The sequence below is a fragment of the Emydura macquarii genome, unplaced genomic scaffold (genome assembly GCF_026122565.2).
Source record: "Emydura macquarii macquarii isolate MOO-44397 ecotype Brisbane River unplaced genomic scaffold, CSIRO-AGI_Emac_v2 contig_450, whole genome shotgun sequence".
Lineage (NCBI taxonomy): Eukaryota > Metazoa > Chordata > Testudines > Chelidae > Emydura > Emydura macquarii.
Window position 1 is genome coordinate 9,862,562 of NW_027130587.1, and position 19,322 is coordinate 9,881,883.

The following is a 19,322-nucleotide window of genomic DNA, read 5'->3' on the forward strand; positions in this document are numbered from 1 at the left end:
ATAATTCAGATTTCAAGAAGATGCAGGTATAGATAATTGTCCCTCTTACTGTTAAAGGCTAAGCAAGTTAAGTGAGGCAGTAGAGTTGAAGAGTGGTAACAGTTTAGGCGCATGTAGTATACCTATTCATCAGTGCTCAGAGCTTCAAAACTTTCAGTATTTCATGCTCTGCCTTTTTAACCCTACACCTAAGCAATATACACATACACATTAAAAAGCTGACAACTAGAAGGAATTGAAACTTTATTAAATATACTTGATTTTTTTAACTTAGACTAGATGTTTATGAACATTAACATCCATTTTTATTCAGGCCTGCATATTCAGCCTATTTTAACTACAATTCTGTATTGTCTACTTCCACAGAATTCTGTCTGAAGATCTCAGTTAACTATGCATTTTAATGCACAGAATCCAGAAGTTCAAATTGGTTCCACTATCAAGAAAGTAGATGTTGGGTGGTGTACCATATTTAGTCTTCAGAGATGAGTCCATCTTTATCAACTGTCCTTTGGCTCTAGCACTTAAATATTGCTGAGACTAAGTTATGCAGAGGCTTCTACAGGTGTGAGCAGTGAAGGTGTTCCACACTATCACAAAAAGCATATGGAAACAGAAGCCTTGCACTTCCAAACTAAGAATTCATCCACATCTCCATGACACATCAAAATAAAATATTTTAAGACTCTCAAAGCCTGTCCACTCCTAAATTTAGAACTAACAGCTAAACTTTCCCTAATAGAAATACAAGTCAAGTATGTGGACAGAGTCAGTTATGTTTAGAGATCAGCCAAACATTTTTCACTTGCTAACAAATATGCTGAAACAGGCTCTAGAAGTGTCACACCAACTGCTAAAACAACGCACAAGTCCTGTATGCTCTGTGTAAACTTTTTGTAAGAACAGGATTTTTCCCAAACCTCTCCTGCTACCACACTGTTACATTGACCGTCTGCTACTCTTTGCTTTATAGGGTCCTGCATTTCAGTGATGCGCTCTTTAGTCAAAAAGCACTTTAGGACAAAAGGCATTTTAAATTTCAAGTGTTTCCTCACAAAACACAAATGATGTAACTTGGCGCCTATATTTTTTCATGTTTGCCACTGTATGAAAGATGCTTGTCGTTTTCAGTGCTACAAGCATATGCTGCTGTCTGGAAGCTGAGCAGTGCCACTATAGGACGTGTTTTGATGTTGACATCATTCAGCAGCTAAAGACATATTGTGTAAGTAACTTTTGTGGCAGCCAAATGGATTACTGTCATGTTCTGCCTATTCACCTCTTTATGAAATTGCTGAGACGCTTCAGATGTAGATCACATCCGAGTCATGCTGCTGAACCTATGTGCAAATCAAAGAGAAGTTATTTCCACCCTAAAGTTCTGTTTAAGCATATTAGTGGGAGCCAGGAATTCCTGAGCTCTAATCGTGGCTTTGACACCTACTCTCTGTGACCTTTAGGAAGTCACATCAAAATGGCTTGACTCTTTTCTTACCACCCCTCCCCTCCGTCCTCTCCTATGGAAGCTTGCACACTGATAGACACCACTTTGCAGCTTGGATTCTGTTTTTCTTAAAACCAATTACCTATTACTATCTGCATTAAGGAGATGCTGCTTCTGTCCAATTTCATTGGACTGTGTGTCTTACTATTCTAGGCTCTCACAGTCTGAAGGCTCATAGAACAGTTAAGGTCATGTGAGATGGGCTCCAGTGATCCTGGAAATCTTTACAATAAACATATGAAGGAGGTCACGAGCACAGTTCAAGTTAATTGATTACAGAATAGAAACTCTTGCCCTAGCCTCATTCACATACATCAACAGTCCTTTAATCCTCCAGTTAGGGGCAGCCACCACAGTTAGTAGTGCATAAAGTTACTTGCTGGTAAGACCTGAGCTGTTATATCCCCCAATGCATGCAGTCACTCATGTGGAAGGACCCAACCATACAAGAACATAGGGTCTCCTTCATGGGCCCACAAAGCACATTGTGTGAAACAGCTGATAGAGAGGCTGTGTTCTATGACTGTTGCCATGCAAGAGCTGAATTGTAGGCAGTTCGATCAATTTCCAACTGACATCTTATTACCTACCCCTTACTGCTGGAAGGTAGGTTTTCACAGCCACAAATGCTAGTGCAGAAGGGAGTCGTGTTTATGTTTAAACTGCTGGTGCCAGCACTGAGGATACATTAATTTACTTTCAAGTTTGGTCAAACTATAAAGAAAATTCAGCTATTGAATTCAAATCCTCTTGCTGTCTAATTGTATTGATCTTTCACTCATATTCCAACTTCAATCCTGGGTGGAATGGAGTCAATTGGTCTCATCCTCGCGCCCATAGTGCCCACCTTACAAACTGCCTTAAATGGCCATGGGTGGCATGAAATTGCAGGACTAAAATAACTAGCTGTCCTTTCAGCGTTGGGGATTGAAGTGTGCTGGCAGAGTTGGGTGGGAGAAGCTTGCCCAAGCTATCAGTTTCTTTCTTTCACAAGCACTAAATTCATTCACATTTTGGGAAAATACATATAAATCCCATTACCTTTATAATCTGTTTTCTAGTTCCTGTCCCCACATTGCTGGCAACCAACGTATTTGTTTGAAAAGCTGACTTTTCCACTGGCACTGTATGTTGATTCTTGTTGGTACATGGCCAGCTGCTTGTGGCATTTAATGGATAAGCTGGGAAAGGCTTTTGAAGATTTATATCCAACAAATCTCCAGCTTCAAAGTTTTTCATCCATGAGGGAGCCTTTAAAGAACAGAACATGTGAAAGTGTTCTCCCTACATCAACTCACATTAAGTCAAAAGTATCAAATACACTGAACTGAAATTATGGGAGCTTTCTCACCTACAGCCCAAGCCTCCCTTTTTTCCTCTAACATGTTACTCTAAGACAAATTTCTACTAGGTTTGGAGAAATCTGGAAGGGCTGGGTCCCTGTTAATGTTGCACTGGTTCAGAAAGGGGCTGAAAAGTTTGCTGAATCACAAGAACCTGATATAAAAAGATGACTTTCACACCTCCTGCCCACTCCCCTCTCAAAAAAATCACCACACTGCAGAATAAACAGACACACAAAAAAAAGACAAAGAGACTGATTACAACCATGCCATATTTAAATATGTTATGAGCTTGCAAGACCTTATTTTGCCCAACATCCTTCAACCTTTATGGGACACTCACTGTTAGCTCACAATCTTTTGATTGTTATACAGTTGAAGGGTTTCCTCCTATTAAAAGCTTCCAACAGAATATGCCACTTTCAATGTCTCCATACCAACTTTTCACATTTTATCATCAATAGAGATAGTGAATGTGTGTTTGGTACCAAAATATGAAGCCTAAATTTAACATACACATGCTTTTAGAAAAATTTTAGAGATTCCAGTGTTCCTTCATTTATGCTATTAACCAAACCTTTTATATTTATTAACTTCTACTGCATAAGTAAGCTTCTCTCTTACTCTTATTATAAAACTTATATTTAGGGTTACATACATTTCCTATTGAACGATCCAAGGATCCAAGAACTTCATTCCAGTGAGAGTACAGCCCAGATTGTTTTTCCTCTCGTTTCAGCGCAGTGATTTCTGACTTCAGCTCTTTCAATCGATCTTCAAATTTTTTGCTCTTTTCCAAGTAATCTAACCTGCAATCCACACATGGAGAGAAGAAGCCAAAACATTAATCTAATTAGCCAATGGTAGCTCTAAAGGAGGATTTTGTAGTTATTACATTCATAAATTTAGTAAGGGCCCAGAAATTTTCATTCTAAGCTTCTGGGGCAAACTCTGTCCCCAGTATAAATCCATTGATTTTACACCAGAGATTAATTTGACACTTGAAGTTATTCAATTGACAGTCATTAACTTCAGCCAATTAATTTGTTCTGATATTTGCTCCAAATGGCCTGACCCTATGTTCTCCAGTTGTCTCATTGCACAGAAAGGCTTTCATTAACCCTGGCTTTTCTTTGGCTGTCATTACATTTATTCTGAATTGCTGACAGCACCTGCAGGAAGTTTACAGATTTGGGCCTGCTTGCTGAGGGAGATGTTCTTTAACAAGGAAAACAAAGGAGGAATGGTTAGAAATGTATGCTCGGGCTATGGCCTACATGGGAAACCTGTGAAGACACATTTAATTCCAGATGATCACAGCAATATCTGCTCCCCCTCAACTAAAAATCCAGCAGTCACACACAGATTCTCCTGTTAGGTGGTATTAAACAGTGGGAGAACCAGCTTTATATGGGAATTTGCCAGAATCATAGAGGATCTCTCAATAGGTATAAGCATGAATTTAAGTCTGTCTATATCCATCTGTTGTCACTTGTCTTCTACTTAGATCATAAGCTCCTTGGTGGAAGGGACCATCTATTTGTTCTGTGATTGGACATTGTCTAGCATAATGGGGGGTCCGGTCCATGGCTGGCACTCCTAAGCATTACAGTAATGCAAATAAGAAGTGTACAAGCTCCTTGCATTGTCAGCTAATTTACTATCAGAACATTAATGCATTTCAATCAGTCAAATACAGATACTGCTGAAGTCACTGGCTCCATATGGGGTATCTGGGCTGTGATATACAGGAAGTCAGTCTAGTTGACTAATGGTCTCTTCTAATGAATGTATAAGATACATTATAGTGCATGCAGAGTGGAAACAAATATTTAAAGGGTGAGTCTTGCCACTATGCCCATTTCCCCAGAATGCAGCTTATAAACCATTTTTAACATTCAAGACAGCCTCAGAACCAACCTGATACTCTTCAAGGTCTGTGTTTGGCAAGCAAGTACATCTAGGAACATTCTGAATATTGTAGTCTTTTGGTAGATTTTAAAGCCACTTTTCACAGGAAAATAGGAAAGACCATAACAGAACAATTTCCCCTAGTCCAGTATACAGTCTCCAGTGGGACAAGGGAAAGGAAAGCCCTTTCAATGCACCAGGTCAGTTATGCAATACTCTACTGTAACAATAGCGGGAAGTTTCCATCCTCCTGCACGCTCATATCAGAGCAGAGTGCTTTGCCCCTAGACAATGTGTTCCTTTAAACCCCAGGGCTTTGTACTCTTCATGGCTTGATGCCAAGAAAACATTTTTTCTCCTTCTAAAAAGCTAATGTGTTACAGAGCTGATGCTGTTATCTCTGTATAAGGCAGTCACCCATATGTATTGGTGGGAACAATCCTGCATTAGTAGGAGGATACTTCAGGAGACCCAATAAGTTTTGCCACCTCTAGTTTCCCAGGTTAAGACCTAGTTTATTTACATCTTACAAGTGTTTCAGTACCTCTCTCTTTCTATCTCAAAGGACAGTCTCTTCAGATCTACATCTTTTAAATCCATCTTTACAGATCCTTTGTCAAAGTTGACATCTCTGATGTCAGCAGGTGAATGAGGAGGATACCGGGCCACGTGCTAAAAGATGCAACGTAATCAAAAAGAGTTTGTTCCATTAACAATACAATTTGAACATTTTTTAAAAATTTCAGATATATTTCCTAGCTTCTACAAGCATTTCACCCACACAGTTTCCAAAGTTGATGTTTTCCCACTGATTCTAAAGATGGCTGTAGGCATTTGTATCTCTTCTCTCGGGCTGGCTTGCCCTAAACAAATCTTTCTGAAATAAAATGTTAGCCTTCAATGAAACATGTTACAATGCACACAGGCTGTGCATTGTACCAATGGGTGAGAAGCATCATGGCTGGAATGTTTCCCATCTAATTTCTACCTTTGTGGATATCATACAGAGTGCAGCATGTATATAGATCCACTTCCCCATAAGCAGGATTAGTGGCATTTCCTCTTGGTACCTCAGGTCACAGTGGCAAATACTGCTTCTGTGCAAAAGCAGAGCTTTACTTTAAATACAGACTGGGAGCAGTAGACTTTCATCTTATCTGGTTACGCTCACAAAAATAAAAGCTAAGGCCTTTAGGTGTCTGCCACTTTTGAAAATGGGACTCAGAAAATTTTACCCTAAGTTGCTTGCCCTAGTTCACACAGTGACTCAGTGGCAGAGAATGGAAAAGAACCTGGCAGTCCCAATCCTGTTTTGACAGTTCAGTCAGGTTCCCCCTTTTGCTATGTTGGAGCACACAAAGGAAGTTTGAACCCACAGACAAAGCTGCTTTTCTGAACCCTTCCTAAAGTTCTCTCAATGACTCAGTTTTCATATTTCATTTCTGTCAATGCAACATCCAAGTAGCCTTGAATTGTAAACGTATCAGGGTATTGTGTGTGCTGTGTGATTAACAGTGATGGTCTTAGATAGATAAATATTCCTTAAGTTATCATGAAATATTAAAACTGTGAAGTCCAAAGATTGTGAAGTACAAAGACATTATAAATGCATCAGTTTGGTAACCAAGTGTCTTGAGCAAGCTTCATGCAGGATGAGTATTTACTTGGTAGTTACATTGTATCTACATTTAAATGATGATTGGTTCCATAGTTACCTGTCCAGTCTGAGATCAAGTATTGCCCACCAGAACATAAACTGGGTAACTTACAGAATATTTAGGCCTAGTTACATCCAGAAGTTTCTGCTTTGCTTTTCGTTCAGCTTCCCTGGCTTCATGCAGATCCTGTTTTAGATGTTCAGCTTCTTTGGCTCTGTCAGACAAACAAACATACTATAAATATTAGGTTGTAGTTTTCAAACACTTGGCAATACACTGATTTCAGAGTTATATACCCAGCTAGTTTCCTGAGAGAGATCTGTTACTTTGTGAAATAATCTCCAAAAGGGAACTGGTGAAAGCCCGATTGCATGCGACATTGAAAACTGGACTAGACAAAGCACAAGAAGAGGTGCTTGCAGGAACAGTTCTGCATTAGTTGGCTGATTTAACAGATCTTTTCTATCTCTAATTTCTATGGACCCTGTTCTGCATCTATTGACTTGGAATCTCCAGGCCCTCAGCTATTATCTGGCATCAAAGATCCTCTCTGGGATGCTGGTTTGAGAAATATGTGCTCTCTGTTTTGAGAAAATGTTGTTTAGTACTATGCTAGCATACATATAAAGTGCCCTCAGGTACCAGGGTGATAAGTACTTTACAAACACCTGTAACAACAACAAATAACATAAGATACAGAGCATGCCTCAGGACAGCATTGAGTTCTAGGATTCTATACATGCATGACCATAAAATATATATAATCTACAACAGCGTGTATATGAACTGCACCACACTGGGCTAGGAAAGCAATCATAGAATCCTGCAAGCAGCTTATGAGTTTAAACTCCTGTAATTAGCACGGTTCTAGTGTTCACAGGGCTTTAAATTTAAGTTTAGACTACCCATTAGTAGCCCTCAGTCTTTCAGTAACGCTAAGAACTAGTTGCTGCATAGTCACAGTGAAAACTCCATAGCTAAAGATGCAAGTCTTTTTCCCATCCTAAACTCTATTTTTGATCCTTTGCTAAACAATTTTGGCACTAATTTCAAATACACTGGTATGAGGTGGGAAGGAACAAGATGCACAAAGGCTTAGTAGCTGTGAAGTGTCAGCTGGGGAATCCCTCCTTCCACACACAAGCTCTGGGAAGAGAGTCATGCTCTCCATCAACAAGTTCCACAGTTGACAGATGCCACACACCAAACCTCCAAGCAAATCTAACCTTCGATCTGACTCTTTCACCAATTTTACTGCAATCAGCTCTGCCTCCCGCATCTTCTGCTCCATCAGACGCTTCTCCTCCTTGGTTTTCAGTGCTGTGATCTCCAACCTCTGCCGCTCTTGCTCAGCTTCTGCAGCATTCTGGGCCAGCAGTTTGGCCTCTTCTTCTGCAATCTGAGCTTTCTCAGCCAGCAGCTCCGCTGTTTCCTGGGACCGGAGCTTAAAAAAAAAAAAAAAGAAGACACGATTTATCTTAGCTACAATGCAACATTTAGAAAGGAGTAATAGCTGCATTCAGCTTAGAAGCAGGAGGTCTTTCCCCAGCAGATCATAACAATGTTAACCCTTAGCACACCAATGATCATTATATTCATCCTTAGCCCTCTTTACTGAGGGCCAAGAGCAAAGTAAACATTTCCAGGATGTCTCTTCTCCCTCTGCTCCAGGATTCTTATCTTCCTCTCTCCCTTAATCCTTCCATCATATAAGACCTCTCCCCCTTTACTCAGTGCTGGACAAAGACATCACCCAAATGGGCAGAGCCTAGTGAACTCTTCCTGCCTCCTTTCAGCTGCCAGTCCCGCCTGCTGCTGGCTCCCTACAGATTTCTCCCCAGCTTCAGTTCCTGACGCAACCTGCTTCCCTCTCTCTCGCTAGTCCAGGCCTGAAAGAAGTGTTGGCAGAAAAAGCAGGAGGAAGTAAGGGGTTCCCAACAAAAAGAGATTGGGGCAGGCCTGGCTCCTCACCAGAGTGAAATCATGCTCTGCCTCGCAGAAAGTCTCCCTCCTTCCCTGAACAGTAACCCTCAGGGTACATCTACACTGCAATAAATACACTGTGGCATTGCCATGGCTGGCCTAGGTCAGCTGACTCTGGCTCATGGAGCTCGAGCTGCAGAGCTAAACATTGCAGCGTCGATGTTCAGGTTTGGGCTAGAGCCCAGGCTCTGAAACCCTCTGCCCTCATGGGATCTCAGAGCCTGGGCTCCAGCCTGAACCCGAACATCAACACTGCAATTTTTAGCCCTGCAGCCTGAGCCCCGCAAGCCTGAGTCAATTGATTTGGGCCACCCTTGGCAACGCCGCAGGTCTTTTATTGCAGTGCAGACGTACCCTGTGGGTTACTCTTCAGGGAAGGAGGGAGACTTTCTGGTAGGCAGGTTACAGACATACCCTCAGTGTCCTAGTTAACGCCACGGGAAAAAGGCCTTATAAACCTTGATCTCACCCTAGGCCTGATGACATTCACAGACTGCTGTAATGCTCACCAGTGCCTCATTGGCTTGCCTGGCTTCATCTTCCAGCTGGAAGAGGCGCCTTTCCAGCTCTTCTTTGGCTCGCTCTGCTTCTTCTCTGAGCTGCTTCTCCCTGGCCAGCCTTTGATTCTCCATCTGGAAAGACAATGAGTGATGCTCACAGACTGGGACTGCAGAGCAAACTGGGTGCGTATTTCTAAAGATCTGAAAGCTATCCAGCTGTTGCACAGCCATCTGCCACGATTGGGGCATTCTGCAAAGTGCCAGAGCAGCTCATCTGTATTGAATCCAACTGCTGATGAGCCTGGTAATTTAAAAATGCTGTCAAGTAGGGAGCACTTGTGTCACTCCTCCCTTTGTACCACCCCTGCTCATGACCATCCCTCTGTACCACAGATCCCACCCGTACACAACACACACATCCTCAGACATGCCACACCTCCCACAGCTGCTCGTATTCTCAGTCCCTCCACATGCATCAACACAGGCACCACTGAGCGCACTCGTTCGTCTCTGCTCATGGCATGAACAAGTAGGGTGAAGAACAATGTGTGTACAGTGAAGGGACCGCTTGGAATAATAGTCAATATTTTTAGCAACAAGGAGCAGAAGGAACCTACTTTTTTTCTAGCCTTTTCCTCCCTGGCCTGAGCTTTCATTTGCTGGATCTCGATGGAGTCCACTTTTCTCCTTCTCATGAATAAGTCATGGTTTCCAATGCACAACTGTAAAATCTGCAAAAAGCAAAAGCAATTGCAACACAAGTCGCAGGGAGCTGAGTGAAGAGCACAGGATAGGAATGCAAACGCATCTCCTACTTGGGGACTAACTTCAGAACCATCAGGAGCTAGCAACTCTTTCTCCTCCCGTAAAAGTGACAGTTAGGTTTGCAGGTCTCTATCCTGGCAACTTAAGGTAAGGCACATCTCTAGTCAGCAAATATGTGATTTGGGCTGGTTCAGAGAAGGCTGAAGGTCTCCCTCCCTATTCAATCACCTTCTCTGGCCCTAATTTCTCCTCCAGTTCTGCTGGTGGAAGAAAGGTAAATGGAACTAGTCTGGGGTGGAGGCACATGAGAGAGAAGAGCAGGAGTGGCAGAGCATGGTTACCCGTAAGAAGCCCCTCCACAGGTGCATGATAAGATGAGGGCTCTGCAAGGTTGGCAAAGGATATTGTTAGCTAGCTATTCTGAGCTGGTGTCTTCCCCCATCAATCCTGCAGGGATATTTCAATGAAAGATAAAGCCCCAACCCAGTCAGCAGCAGCACATGCTGCTTCCCTTTCCTTATTGTTTCTTGAACAAAGTTGGGGCAGTAGCAGACTGCGAATCCATAGATGCACAGGGGGGCACTATACCTCCCCACAATGCCTTAGATCTGCAGGATTTCCCTGTGGCTCTATCGTCTCTTACACATTCGGTGAGTCTCCTCCCACACCCACTCTAAAAGAGGGCAAAATCATTTAGAGGAAAAAGCACGTGTTCAGAGAGAGTTTCCTGGTCCTTGGGTGGGTTCTTTCATGTAGGGCACAATATGGTACTACAGTTTCTCTCATTAATTTTTACCAACTCACTGCAACACTAAATTTTTATTATGGCTGCAGGCCTCTCAAGTACCAATACTCATGACACACGACCATGACAGCCATTCTGAAAAAAAGATTTCTCATTCTGATATCAAAATCACTGCAACTGAGATGGTTACAACATTCAGATTTTTAAAAGAGCAGCACCCCACTTACCAGTTTGTTTACTTTGAGCTGCGAGGAAAAGAATTTGAAAACTTCTGCTTTTTTGTCAAGAGGTTTAATAGTTAGCTGAAAAAAGAAAGGAAGCAGAAAAGTCTGGATCAATAAAAAGCTGAAACTATTGAATACTATTTCTACAGCAGACCATAACTAACCCCCACCTACATAAAAGTGTTATCCCCAGCACAGGGGGGAAACTGAGGCAGAGAGGCTAATGATTGCTCGAGACCTCAGAGAGAATCAGAGATAGAGCTGGGATCTGATGACAAAAGTTCTTGGTTTCCAGTCCTGCAATCAGATTGCTAAGGCATTTTAGAAGCTGAAGCTGCCAGCAAAGGGACCAGTTAGTGCCAATTATAACAGTGGTTTTGTGATGCACTGGAAACTGGAGTGAGGCCATCAGACTCAATGGTCTGCATTTTAACAAAGTTATTATTAATCTCTAGAAGCTGTCATTTTAACCGATTTAATATTCCAAGCCTGCCCGTGTGAAGTATCCAACACCAACCACCCTAGTTATAAAACAAACAAAAAAGAAATACACAACAAAAGGCCTGAAGATTTTAACTCCTAGACATAAGAACACCATTCATGGAATTTTTTCCTTTCCTTCTTTTCTTATTTCTTATTTCCTTATTCCCCAATTGTTTTCTGAGGAATAAGTGAGAAAAAGCTATAATGCAAGGGGGCCAGCATAAAGTGTTTCACTTCCTATGTTGCATTCAACTCAACGGTACGATAAAAGCAGCTCCCATTTTTAGATCCTGGCCTTTGCTGTGACTCATGAATTAGCACTCTATTCCTATTCACTCATTTGCATTATGTTGCATAATCTCAGTGCTTGTCATCTGATCTCAAATACGGTTTCACTGAGATCATAAACAACTTGTTATAGCTCATTTCACTCTGTAGGCAACAGCCATTCGAACATCTTGCCCAAAGCAAGGCTGTGATTGAGTAATAGAAGATAGTGAATGTTAGAATGATAGAAGTTAATGCACGCACACCTGACTCTGGATTTACACCAAAGCAGAATTTGGACCCCAATTTTAAAGAACTCATTGAAAATAAAGGGACATACTGTTTTTATTGTTAATTCCTGGGGATTCTAGTGCTGATGTTTACTCCTAATCACAGTCTTCCAGTTAGCAACATTTCAAGTATCTCTCACATCTTCCACTCCACTCCCCCCCTTCCTTGTATGGAGGATGGTCTGTAATTTCTGTAAATTCAATTAAACTCCTATGAAATGTACTGGATTTATAGCCCAGAAGACCGAAGTCTTCTACTTATCCGCAGAACAGGTAGAGCGCAGATAGAAAATGCATAAGCCTCTGCCTCCCTACATGCCCTGTCTTGTGATTGTGCCTCCATCCTGACCTGGAGGGACCAGCTCTGTAAATGAAGATAGAGTTCAGTCTTAATGGACCATTCAATCGTCTACTTCTCCACAGAGGCAACTGGAGCCAATAATGGTGGCTTCTGAAGGCCTTATCTTCTGGGAAATGGACACAAATTACCACACCTTTTTCATAGGTCAAAAGGCCATTATAGTGCAGTGAGGTACTCTATTTTCAGGGGGGCTGCACACTCATATCTCCCCTTGAAACCAATGGGTGCTACACATACTCAACACCACTGGGGGGGGAAAAAAATCAGGCCCATAATTCTGAGTTTTGTTACAAATCCCCCAACCTCATCCCCATGTTTTCTCAGATGTTCAAACAGACAGACTGCTTCCAGTCTATTATAAGAATCCCTGTGTGTGCACGCACGAATGCAAAGAGAGTAATAGGTTAGCTCCATCCTACCTCTTTCTCACTATAGGAAATGTTTCTGATACCACTCCATTCAAAAGACTTATTTGGAGAGAACCTGTTATTTATGCTGTAGACATGAATACCTTTGGCATCAACTCCAAGTAGGAGATCTGTGTCACTCTTATTTTGCTGTGAAGGAATACAATAAATGATGATCAATGCCATTTCTGGTGATACGTACGACCACACTCCAGCCACTTGTTCATTCTAAGCAATTTTATCTGCATATTTTAGGGGCTAGTGTGTCCACCATACAAGAGGTTTATTCATCTGCTGCCACCGCTAGCTAACAAACCTGATCCTTTAGCTCAGCCAGTAGAAGCTCGTAGTTTTAGATCCAGAGATCCCACGTCCATTTGCCACAGATGACCTCACGAGAAGTGTCATCGCACACAGATATCAAAGACCTTTTACAGACATTAAATAATTAAGCCTAACAGTATTTATTTTGCAGACAAGCAAGCGGAGAGAGTAGCATGTCCGTGGCCACATGGCCAGTCAGTGGCAGAGGTGGAAACAGGACCTGTCTAGCCTATTCTAGCTCTAAGTTCCCTGCTCCAACCGGCACTAAGTGGGTTGAAGATTTAGAATCAACTAATATAGAGCAACTAAAAATGCAGCTTAATATAACGCACTTACAGCAATAGGAAAGTAATTGACGCCATACATCTCCAAGTCCTGCGCAATTTTCAAATAGTTCATCTCTGCTTCATCCCTAGAAAGCACAACAGTGATTATCCTGGGAAATTCCAGTCAATTTCCTCATCTCTAATTTTACATTGCCATTTTGAAGAGAACAATCCTAACCAGGTAACTTGATCTTTTGCTCCTTTGTAATTTGTTTTGCTTGCTCTGACGTTTTGCTGCACAGCTTTTAAGATCTGCACTGTTAAGTGCATGATCTATTGCTGACAGCCTAACCAGTGCAGTCTACTCCAGACGAAGAGAGTAACGCTTTGCCAACCCTGTTTGAGTCACATATTGTATAATCTTTACCCATTACTGGTAACTGGCTCTGATCTCATCCGTGTGTGTCAGTTTTGCCTCTTTCAGATGTTACCAGATGCCACTGGCTAGAGACCTACTTTAACATTGTCTTCCATGACAAGGAGTTTTCCCCTCGGGAAGTGGTTCACTGAGAAGAATTGCTGTAAGAGGCTCCAAACAACATTTTAAGCTAAGATGCAAAAGAAACACAGAAGCTGCCCTTCAACTAATAGAGAACTTTTTCTGCCACTGATCAATATCCTTGCCATTCCCCTTTCAAGGCAGGCAAAATAATAAATACTGAGGAGAGAATGTTAATGTGAGTCCAGGACAGCTAAATAACGAAAAAATTAATTAAAACAACTTGGGCTAGATCAACTCCGGATGCCTAAAACTCTTATCGAGTTTTATTTTATTGCCAGACATATTGAGTACACCACTGTTCATTGTAAAAGCCCTTGAATATCGACATGGAACGGCAACAAGACACACTCCATGGTTCTTGCACAGATGGATTCCACTTCCTCTCTATCTTGGTTCCTAGCTAAGTACACTTGTGCCTCTATAACCCAAAGAATTTCTCTGTGATTTCCCTAAATAGGTATGAGATACATGAGGTTCATTCTCCTTAGCTTAACATGGGGCCTTGTGTGGTGTGCTTCCTGAAAGGTACTGAAGGGCCTCAACCCTCTCTTCCCCATCTCCCACCATCAGCTTCAATGCAAGTTGAAGGCACTTAATTCACCTCAGGTGCTCAGCACCTGGTATGAGCAGAATCTTAGTACTCAAAATACTGTATTTTTCCCTCCAGAAATAAATAGTCCTATTAGGAATACAATGTAGATAAACCAACATAAATGGAGGTCAGATACCTTTCCACTGAATTATGCCAGTAAAACCCCACTGAAGTCAAGTGGATTGTACTGATGGAACGGATATGTCTCTATCTCCAGAGCTACGTTACAGTACCTGGCAATACCCCTGTGTTCTGCATACCAAGCCGATATCTTTTCTTCCCACATGTCTGCTGTCATCTGATATTGCCTGAGGACCTACAGAGAAGGGAAGAGTTAGTTTTCTTTTGAACATATGAAGATGTGTGCTGCCAGTGGTATTTACCACCTGCCCCTCCCAGACAATACAGAGTGTAAATGTCAACAAAGTTCACAGCTGGGACTTCTTGCCAAGTTCAGTGCAAACACACACACACACATATATACAGAGTGTGAATTCCTGGGCAGTCCTATGAAAATATTTGTTTCTTCATGCAGCTACCTAAAAAATATTCATGTTCAGGAATAGGAAATACTTACTCTTTTGGGTAACAGTTCGTCCTGGGCTAGAAAGCCTGGCTCATGAAAATTTGGGTCATAGTCACCATACTGTCACAGGAAAAGATAACAGATTTGATTTAATACCTGCAGAATGCTGGAGAATTTAGTAGCTGGAGAACTTCTGTCTAGAATGACTGCCTCAAAGGTGAATACAGCCCAAGTAAATGGGCTTCATGCCATAATCCCCCAGACAGGTTTGAGGTAGTCCGTGGCCAAAGCATGCGGCTCAAGAAAGCCACTGCTCTAGCCTATGGACTGAAATAGTAGGCACAAGTCCCTCCACAATCCCTTGCAGAAGTTCCAGCCAGCAAATCCATGTAACTACAAATCCAGTGATTCCTTCCCTGTCTCTCTCCCAACATCCTCCTTCGCATCAGTGGATTCAGAGCCAGCAAGGAGCCCACTGCAGCTGCATTCAGGGAATGTGGTGGCTTTGCTGGCTCAGTTACTCCTCCTGTACACGGACCCACACTTGGCTACTGCCGTCAGCAGTGCAGAGGGCTTTGTGTTGACTTTGTGCCATGGGGCAATTTTGACCCCTGTGAACATATGGGGGCCCCTGATACTTTAAGATGAATATCCTCAGTTCCCATTGATTTCAGTAGGAACTGGGGACACCAGCCACCTGCAGGATCCATGGGCATCTTTTAAAGAGTCAGGATGTATTTTTACACTTGATATAAGCTTACGCCAAAGTGCTATGTACAGATGTTTCAGGATCAAGGTATTCACATCCTCGCACTCTGCCTATTAGCACTACAGGACAATCCAGAGAACAGGATCTAATTTTAGTCCTCTAAATTGTTAGAAGCATAATGTAAAACAGCAAACAAGCCTACCTCTCCCTAATTGCAAGTAATTACATATAACACTCCTTTTTCTGCAATACCAGCATGTCCCCAGTTGACCTAGTTTCTTCACAGCAAAGTTTAACAGTACTGTACATGTTAGCAAATATGATTACATAAGGTCAACTGAAAAAATAATAAAAAGAAAAGGCACTTATGTGCACTAACCTTAGCCTGAACAGCATAAGAAGCCAATAAAACTGTAGCCTCCGGAGAGCAGTAGATTTCTTCATCCAGTATCTGTTTTTTAACCTAAGGATGGAAAAACAGTACCAAGTTGTGCGAGACAATTAAAAATCAGGACTTACACCAGACTAAACTTGAAATGAATCAAACCAGTCCACACCATAGCCTGGCACCAGAAATTAACAATTATGAGGTAATAACAGCAACAACAAACAAAATACACTTTAGAAACACAGGATCTTCAAAGTTAAGGTTAAATTTACAAGAAACCCAAACCTTTGAAAGTATGGAAGTCACAGTTAAGGTAGTTTGGCTATCCCTGTAGAGACACCAGTCAGTCATCCTCCACCTTACAGAGACAGTACTGAAAAAGCATAATGCAGAACATGGATTTTTATCATTTGTTTCATGCACCCGTATCCCATACTAAGTGAGAAGATTTTTCACCATGTTAACTTGCACACTTTTCAGCACACTGCTCTGATCTTATAAATCAGGCATATGAGGCTTTTATATAGAGAAACACACTAAAGAAATGTGGATAGCTGGATGACATATGAATCATAGATGGTAAGCACTCTCCTAAGATCGGAACCTTAAATGAAGAGAGAGAAACGATTGCCTTCCATGTGCTATTTGTCTATTCAGGAATTTAGAAGATTTGTGTGCACATGTTGTATATGACCATAAAGAAGACCAAAAAGATGGTCAATCACTGTACGATTAAGATGAAAATATCCATGTTTTTTAGATCAATGCTAAAATGAAGGCATTTGTTTTGGATGGATAAAGTACCATACGGTAGTGTACGTTTCTCATTTTCTCAGCACTTCATTACTGGCACAGAGTTATGGTAGTTTGGCTACTTTAACTGTGACTTTCCATGCTGTCAAAGGTCTGGGTTTCTTGTGAGTTTCATCTTAACTCTGAGTGTGCTGGTTTTCTAAAATTTGATTTTTCTCTTAACTCAAATGTTATTGAAAGATAAAATGCATTTAAACTACTAATACACGCCTCTAGCCTTTATTTCACTTTAACCAATTCTTTTGGGTGTGAAAATAATAATACGTGTCCACCTTACAGTGCATTTAAATTGGATGTTTGTAAAGCAATTCAGATTAAAGGTGCTTTACAAGTGCAAAATATTATTAGAGATCATCTGAGAATTACTGAGAAACAAATACCTTTTCCTGGAAAAGGAAGCATTCAACCAGAGACCAAGGGCCCAATTATCATGTAAACTAAGCCTGCTTTAAATCACTCCAGGAGCATAAACAGGCCTCCATTTCCAGGCCCCTCTACACTGCCAAATGAATGCAAATGAAAATTATGTCTCAGAAGTGTTAAAACCGAAGAAACATTTTAATACCAGTCAGAAAACCCAAGGAAAATATAATTATCAGTTTGCTTGTCACCACAAATTCTGAAGTTTTAAGGTGGCAAGAGCCGATTTTTTCCATAAGGCTGAGAAAAAATGTAAGGAAGACTCTTTCATTACTCCGAATTTGGAATCGTCAGGTTTACTCATTAGGCCACACTCGTATATGCAGAATGAATCACTACTCTCTCTCTCACAGCTATCTGACTCTCAGGCACGTATATCCAGGAGAGAAGCCATAACAAATCATGCTTTTACCAATTAAAAAAAAGTAAGCCAGCTCCTCAGCTACTGTAAATCAGCATAACAACTTCATTGTCTTCAAAAGAGATACCTTGAGTTACACCAGCTGAGGATTTGGCCCACTATATATAAAGGGGCACTAGCAGATAGCTTAGCCCAAAAGTTTAAATTTTGTTTTAAAAAAACAGCTTTACAAAATATAAAGTTACCGTAAACGTTCTCAAATGTAAAAATAAAACAGGCTCAATTAATACAGCTGTGCAGTGCTTGCAGCTCAAACACTGCAACACTGGACTAGTGAAAGAGAACCACAATGTGAAACTGACTAGTAAAATAGTGAAACTAACCAGTCGTTAGTTGACCAGCCAGAGCTAAGTTAAGAAAGTGGGGGGGGGCAGGATGGGACAGCATAAATGGTAAAAAGTAATTAGACATTTTAAAATTCTTTCCATTTGAATAACCTAAACTGTTATTAGTAACACAGGTATGTTGTTTTGTAGGCTTTTCTTTGTTTTAAATCTATGATTCTTAGCCCAACCATTTAAAGGAGAAATGCAGCGTAATAGTCACAAATTCCCCTCTCAAATACAAACAAGTTTAACCTAGAAACAGAGAAACAGAAACAAGTCTTGAGGAATTTATAGCCTTAAACGCTTCCAAAATGGAAGGAATGAATGACCTGAGGTATCTTAAAGATTCATATTCATAAAGTTTCATACAGTTATCTTTATGAATATGCATTGGAATAGCAGATTCTGTGAACTGAAATGACACATCAAGGAACAATTTTTATTACAAAACTTCATTCCTTTGGTGAGCACAATATATGAATTTGTGTTAAACTGCAGGGAAACTCATTTCTAACCTGCTAAAATAGAAAGAATTGAAAAGGTTTTTCTTCCAAACTGGAAAATTGTAGCTTTCAACCTTCATGTTACAAATCATATATTTCACAACCGAAAAAGACTTTGGACAAATCCTATATAGATGTCTTTAGGATTTTGGAATTAAATATTACAATTTAGGCTGCAGATAATTGTTCTCTAATGAACAGAGGAAAATTATGACGGGTTTTAGTCATGTAGTTTTATGCAGATATATGGCAAAATGCTATTTATGCCACATTAATATTTAGACATTTCAGTAATCTATAAAGCTGAAATCTGTAGGCATGCAGATGTCTGTACATGTTTTTCCTATTAGTACCCAGGTGCAATCTTAAGTTCTTACTGTCAGAAAACTTTGCAAGTTCAAATTTGTTCTTTTGTCATCGTTTTCTACTTTGGAATGAGAAGAATTTCACTAATTGCATATCTGAAAGTCAAAGCCAGTCAAGGCAGGTTCAAGGGGAAAGAAAAAAAACAAAAAATAAATGAGGATTAAAAGACAGGTAAGGAGGAGAGTTTGTGTCCTATGATCTCTTTCCAAAATGGCTCAAGAAACCAGTTGTCAACTGGTTAAAAAGAATCCAAGTGGAACAACAATTCCAGTTAGCATATGAACTCTTGGAACAATGGCATTTGTCCAACTACTTGATGAATAAATAGTTGCCATGGAACATGTATATCTCCTTTGTTTCTATATTTAATATCATACAGCATATAGCCAATCCTATTCCATGCTCCCGACCTCCTTTGCACAGACATCCAAGGTCCAAAAACAAGCAGAACTGCCACAGAGAGGAAGCCATCTGTTGAGAAACAGCTGTAGATAGAGCAGTGCTCTACAATGGCTCTGTCCATAACAGCAGAGTTGGGCTGAGACAGGCCAAGGAATGAGCACTGGTTCTATGAATAATCAGCCAAAACCTCCATGCATGCTATATAAGAAGGGCTATTTGTAGCAGCTGTGGCATGACAACATGGCTTCTCTGGGTTGGGAAAG

At 41.0% G+C, this 19,322-nt stretch overlaps 1 protein-coding gene across 1 annotated transcript in view; it reads right to left on the reverse strand.

The window, feature by feature from the left end:
- Positions 1–114: 114 nt before the first annotated feature.
- Positions 115–19,322, reverse strand: part of LOC137146568 (merlin-like) — a 31,215-nt gene continuing 12,007 nt past the window's right edge. The window contains exons 6-19 of the mRNA XM_067537929.1: positions 15,800–15,883; positions 14,763–14,831; positions 14,419–14,501; positions 13,102–13,177; positions 12,454–12,591; positions 10,637–10,711; positions 9,517–9,630; positions 8,909–9,031; positions 7,643–7,860; positions 6,528–6,630; positions 5,303–5,430; positions 3,506–3,656; positions 2,546–2,755; positions 115–1,340 (exon numbers count right to left, since the gene is read on the reverse strand). Of these exons, the coding sequence (XP_067394030.1) occupies positions 1,305–1,340; positions 2,546–2,755; positions 3,506–3,656; positions 5,303–5,430; positions 6,528–6,630; positions 7,643–7,860; positions 8,909–9,031; positions 9,517–9,630; positions 10,637–10,711; positions 12,454–12,591; positions 13,102–13,177; positions 14,419–14,501; positions 14,763–14,831; positions 15,800–15,883 (1,608 nt within the window). The 3' untranslated portion in view covers positions 115–1,304. The remainder of the gene's footprint in view (positions 1,341–2,545; positions 2,756–3,505; positions 3,657–5,302; positions 5,431–6,527; positions 6,631–7,642; positions 7,861–8,908; positions 9,032–9,516; positions 9,631–10,636; positions 10,712–12,453; positions 12,592–13,101; positions 13,178–14,418; positions 14,502–14,762; positions 14,832–15,799; positions 15,884–19,322) is intronic.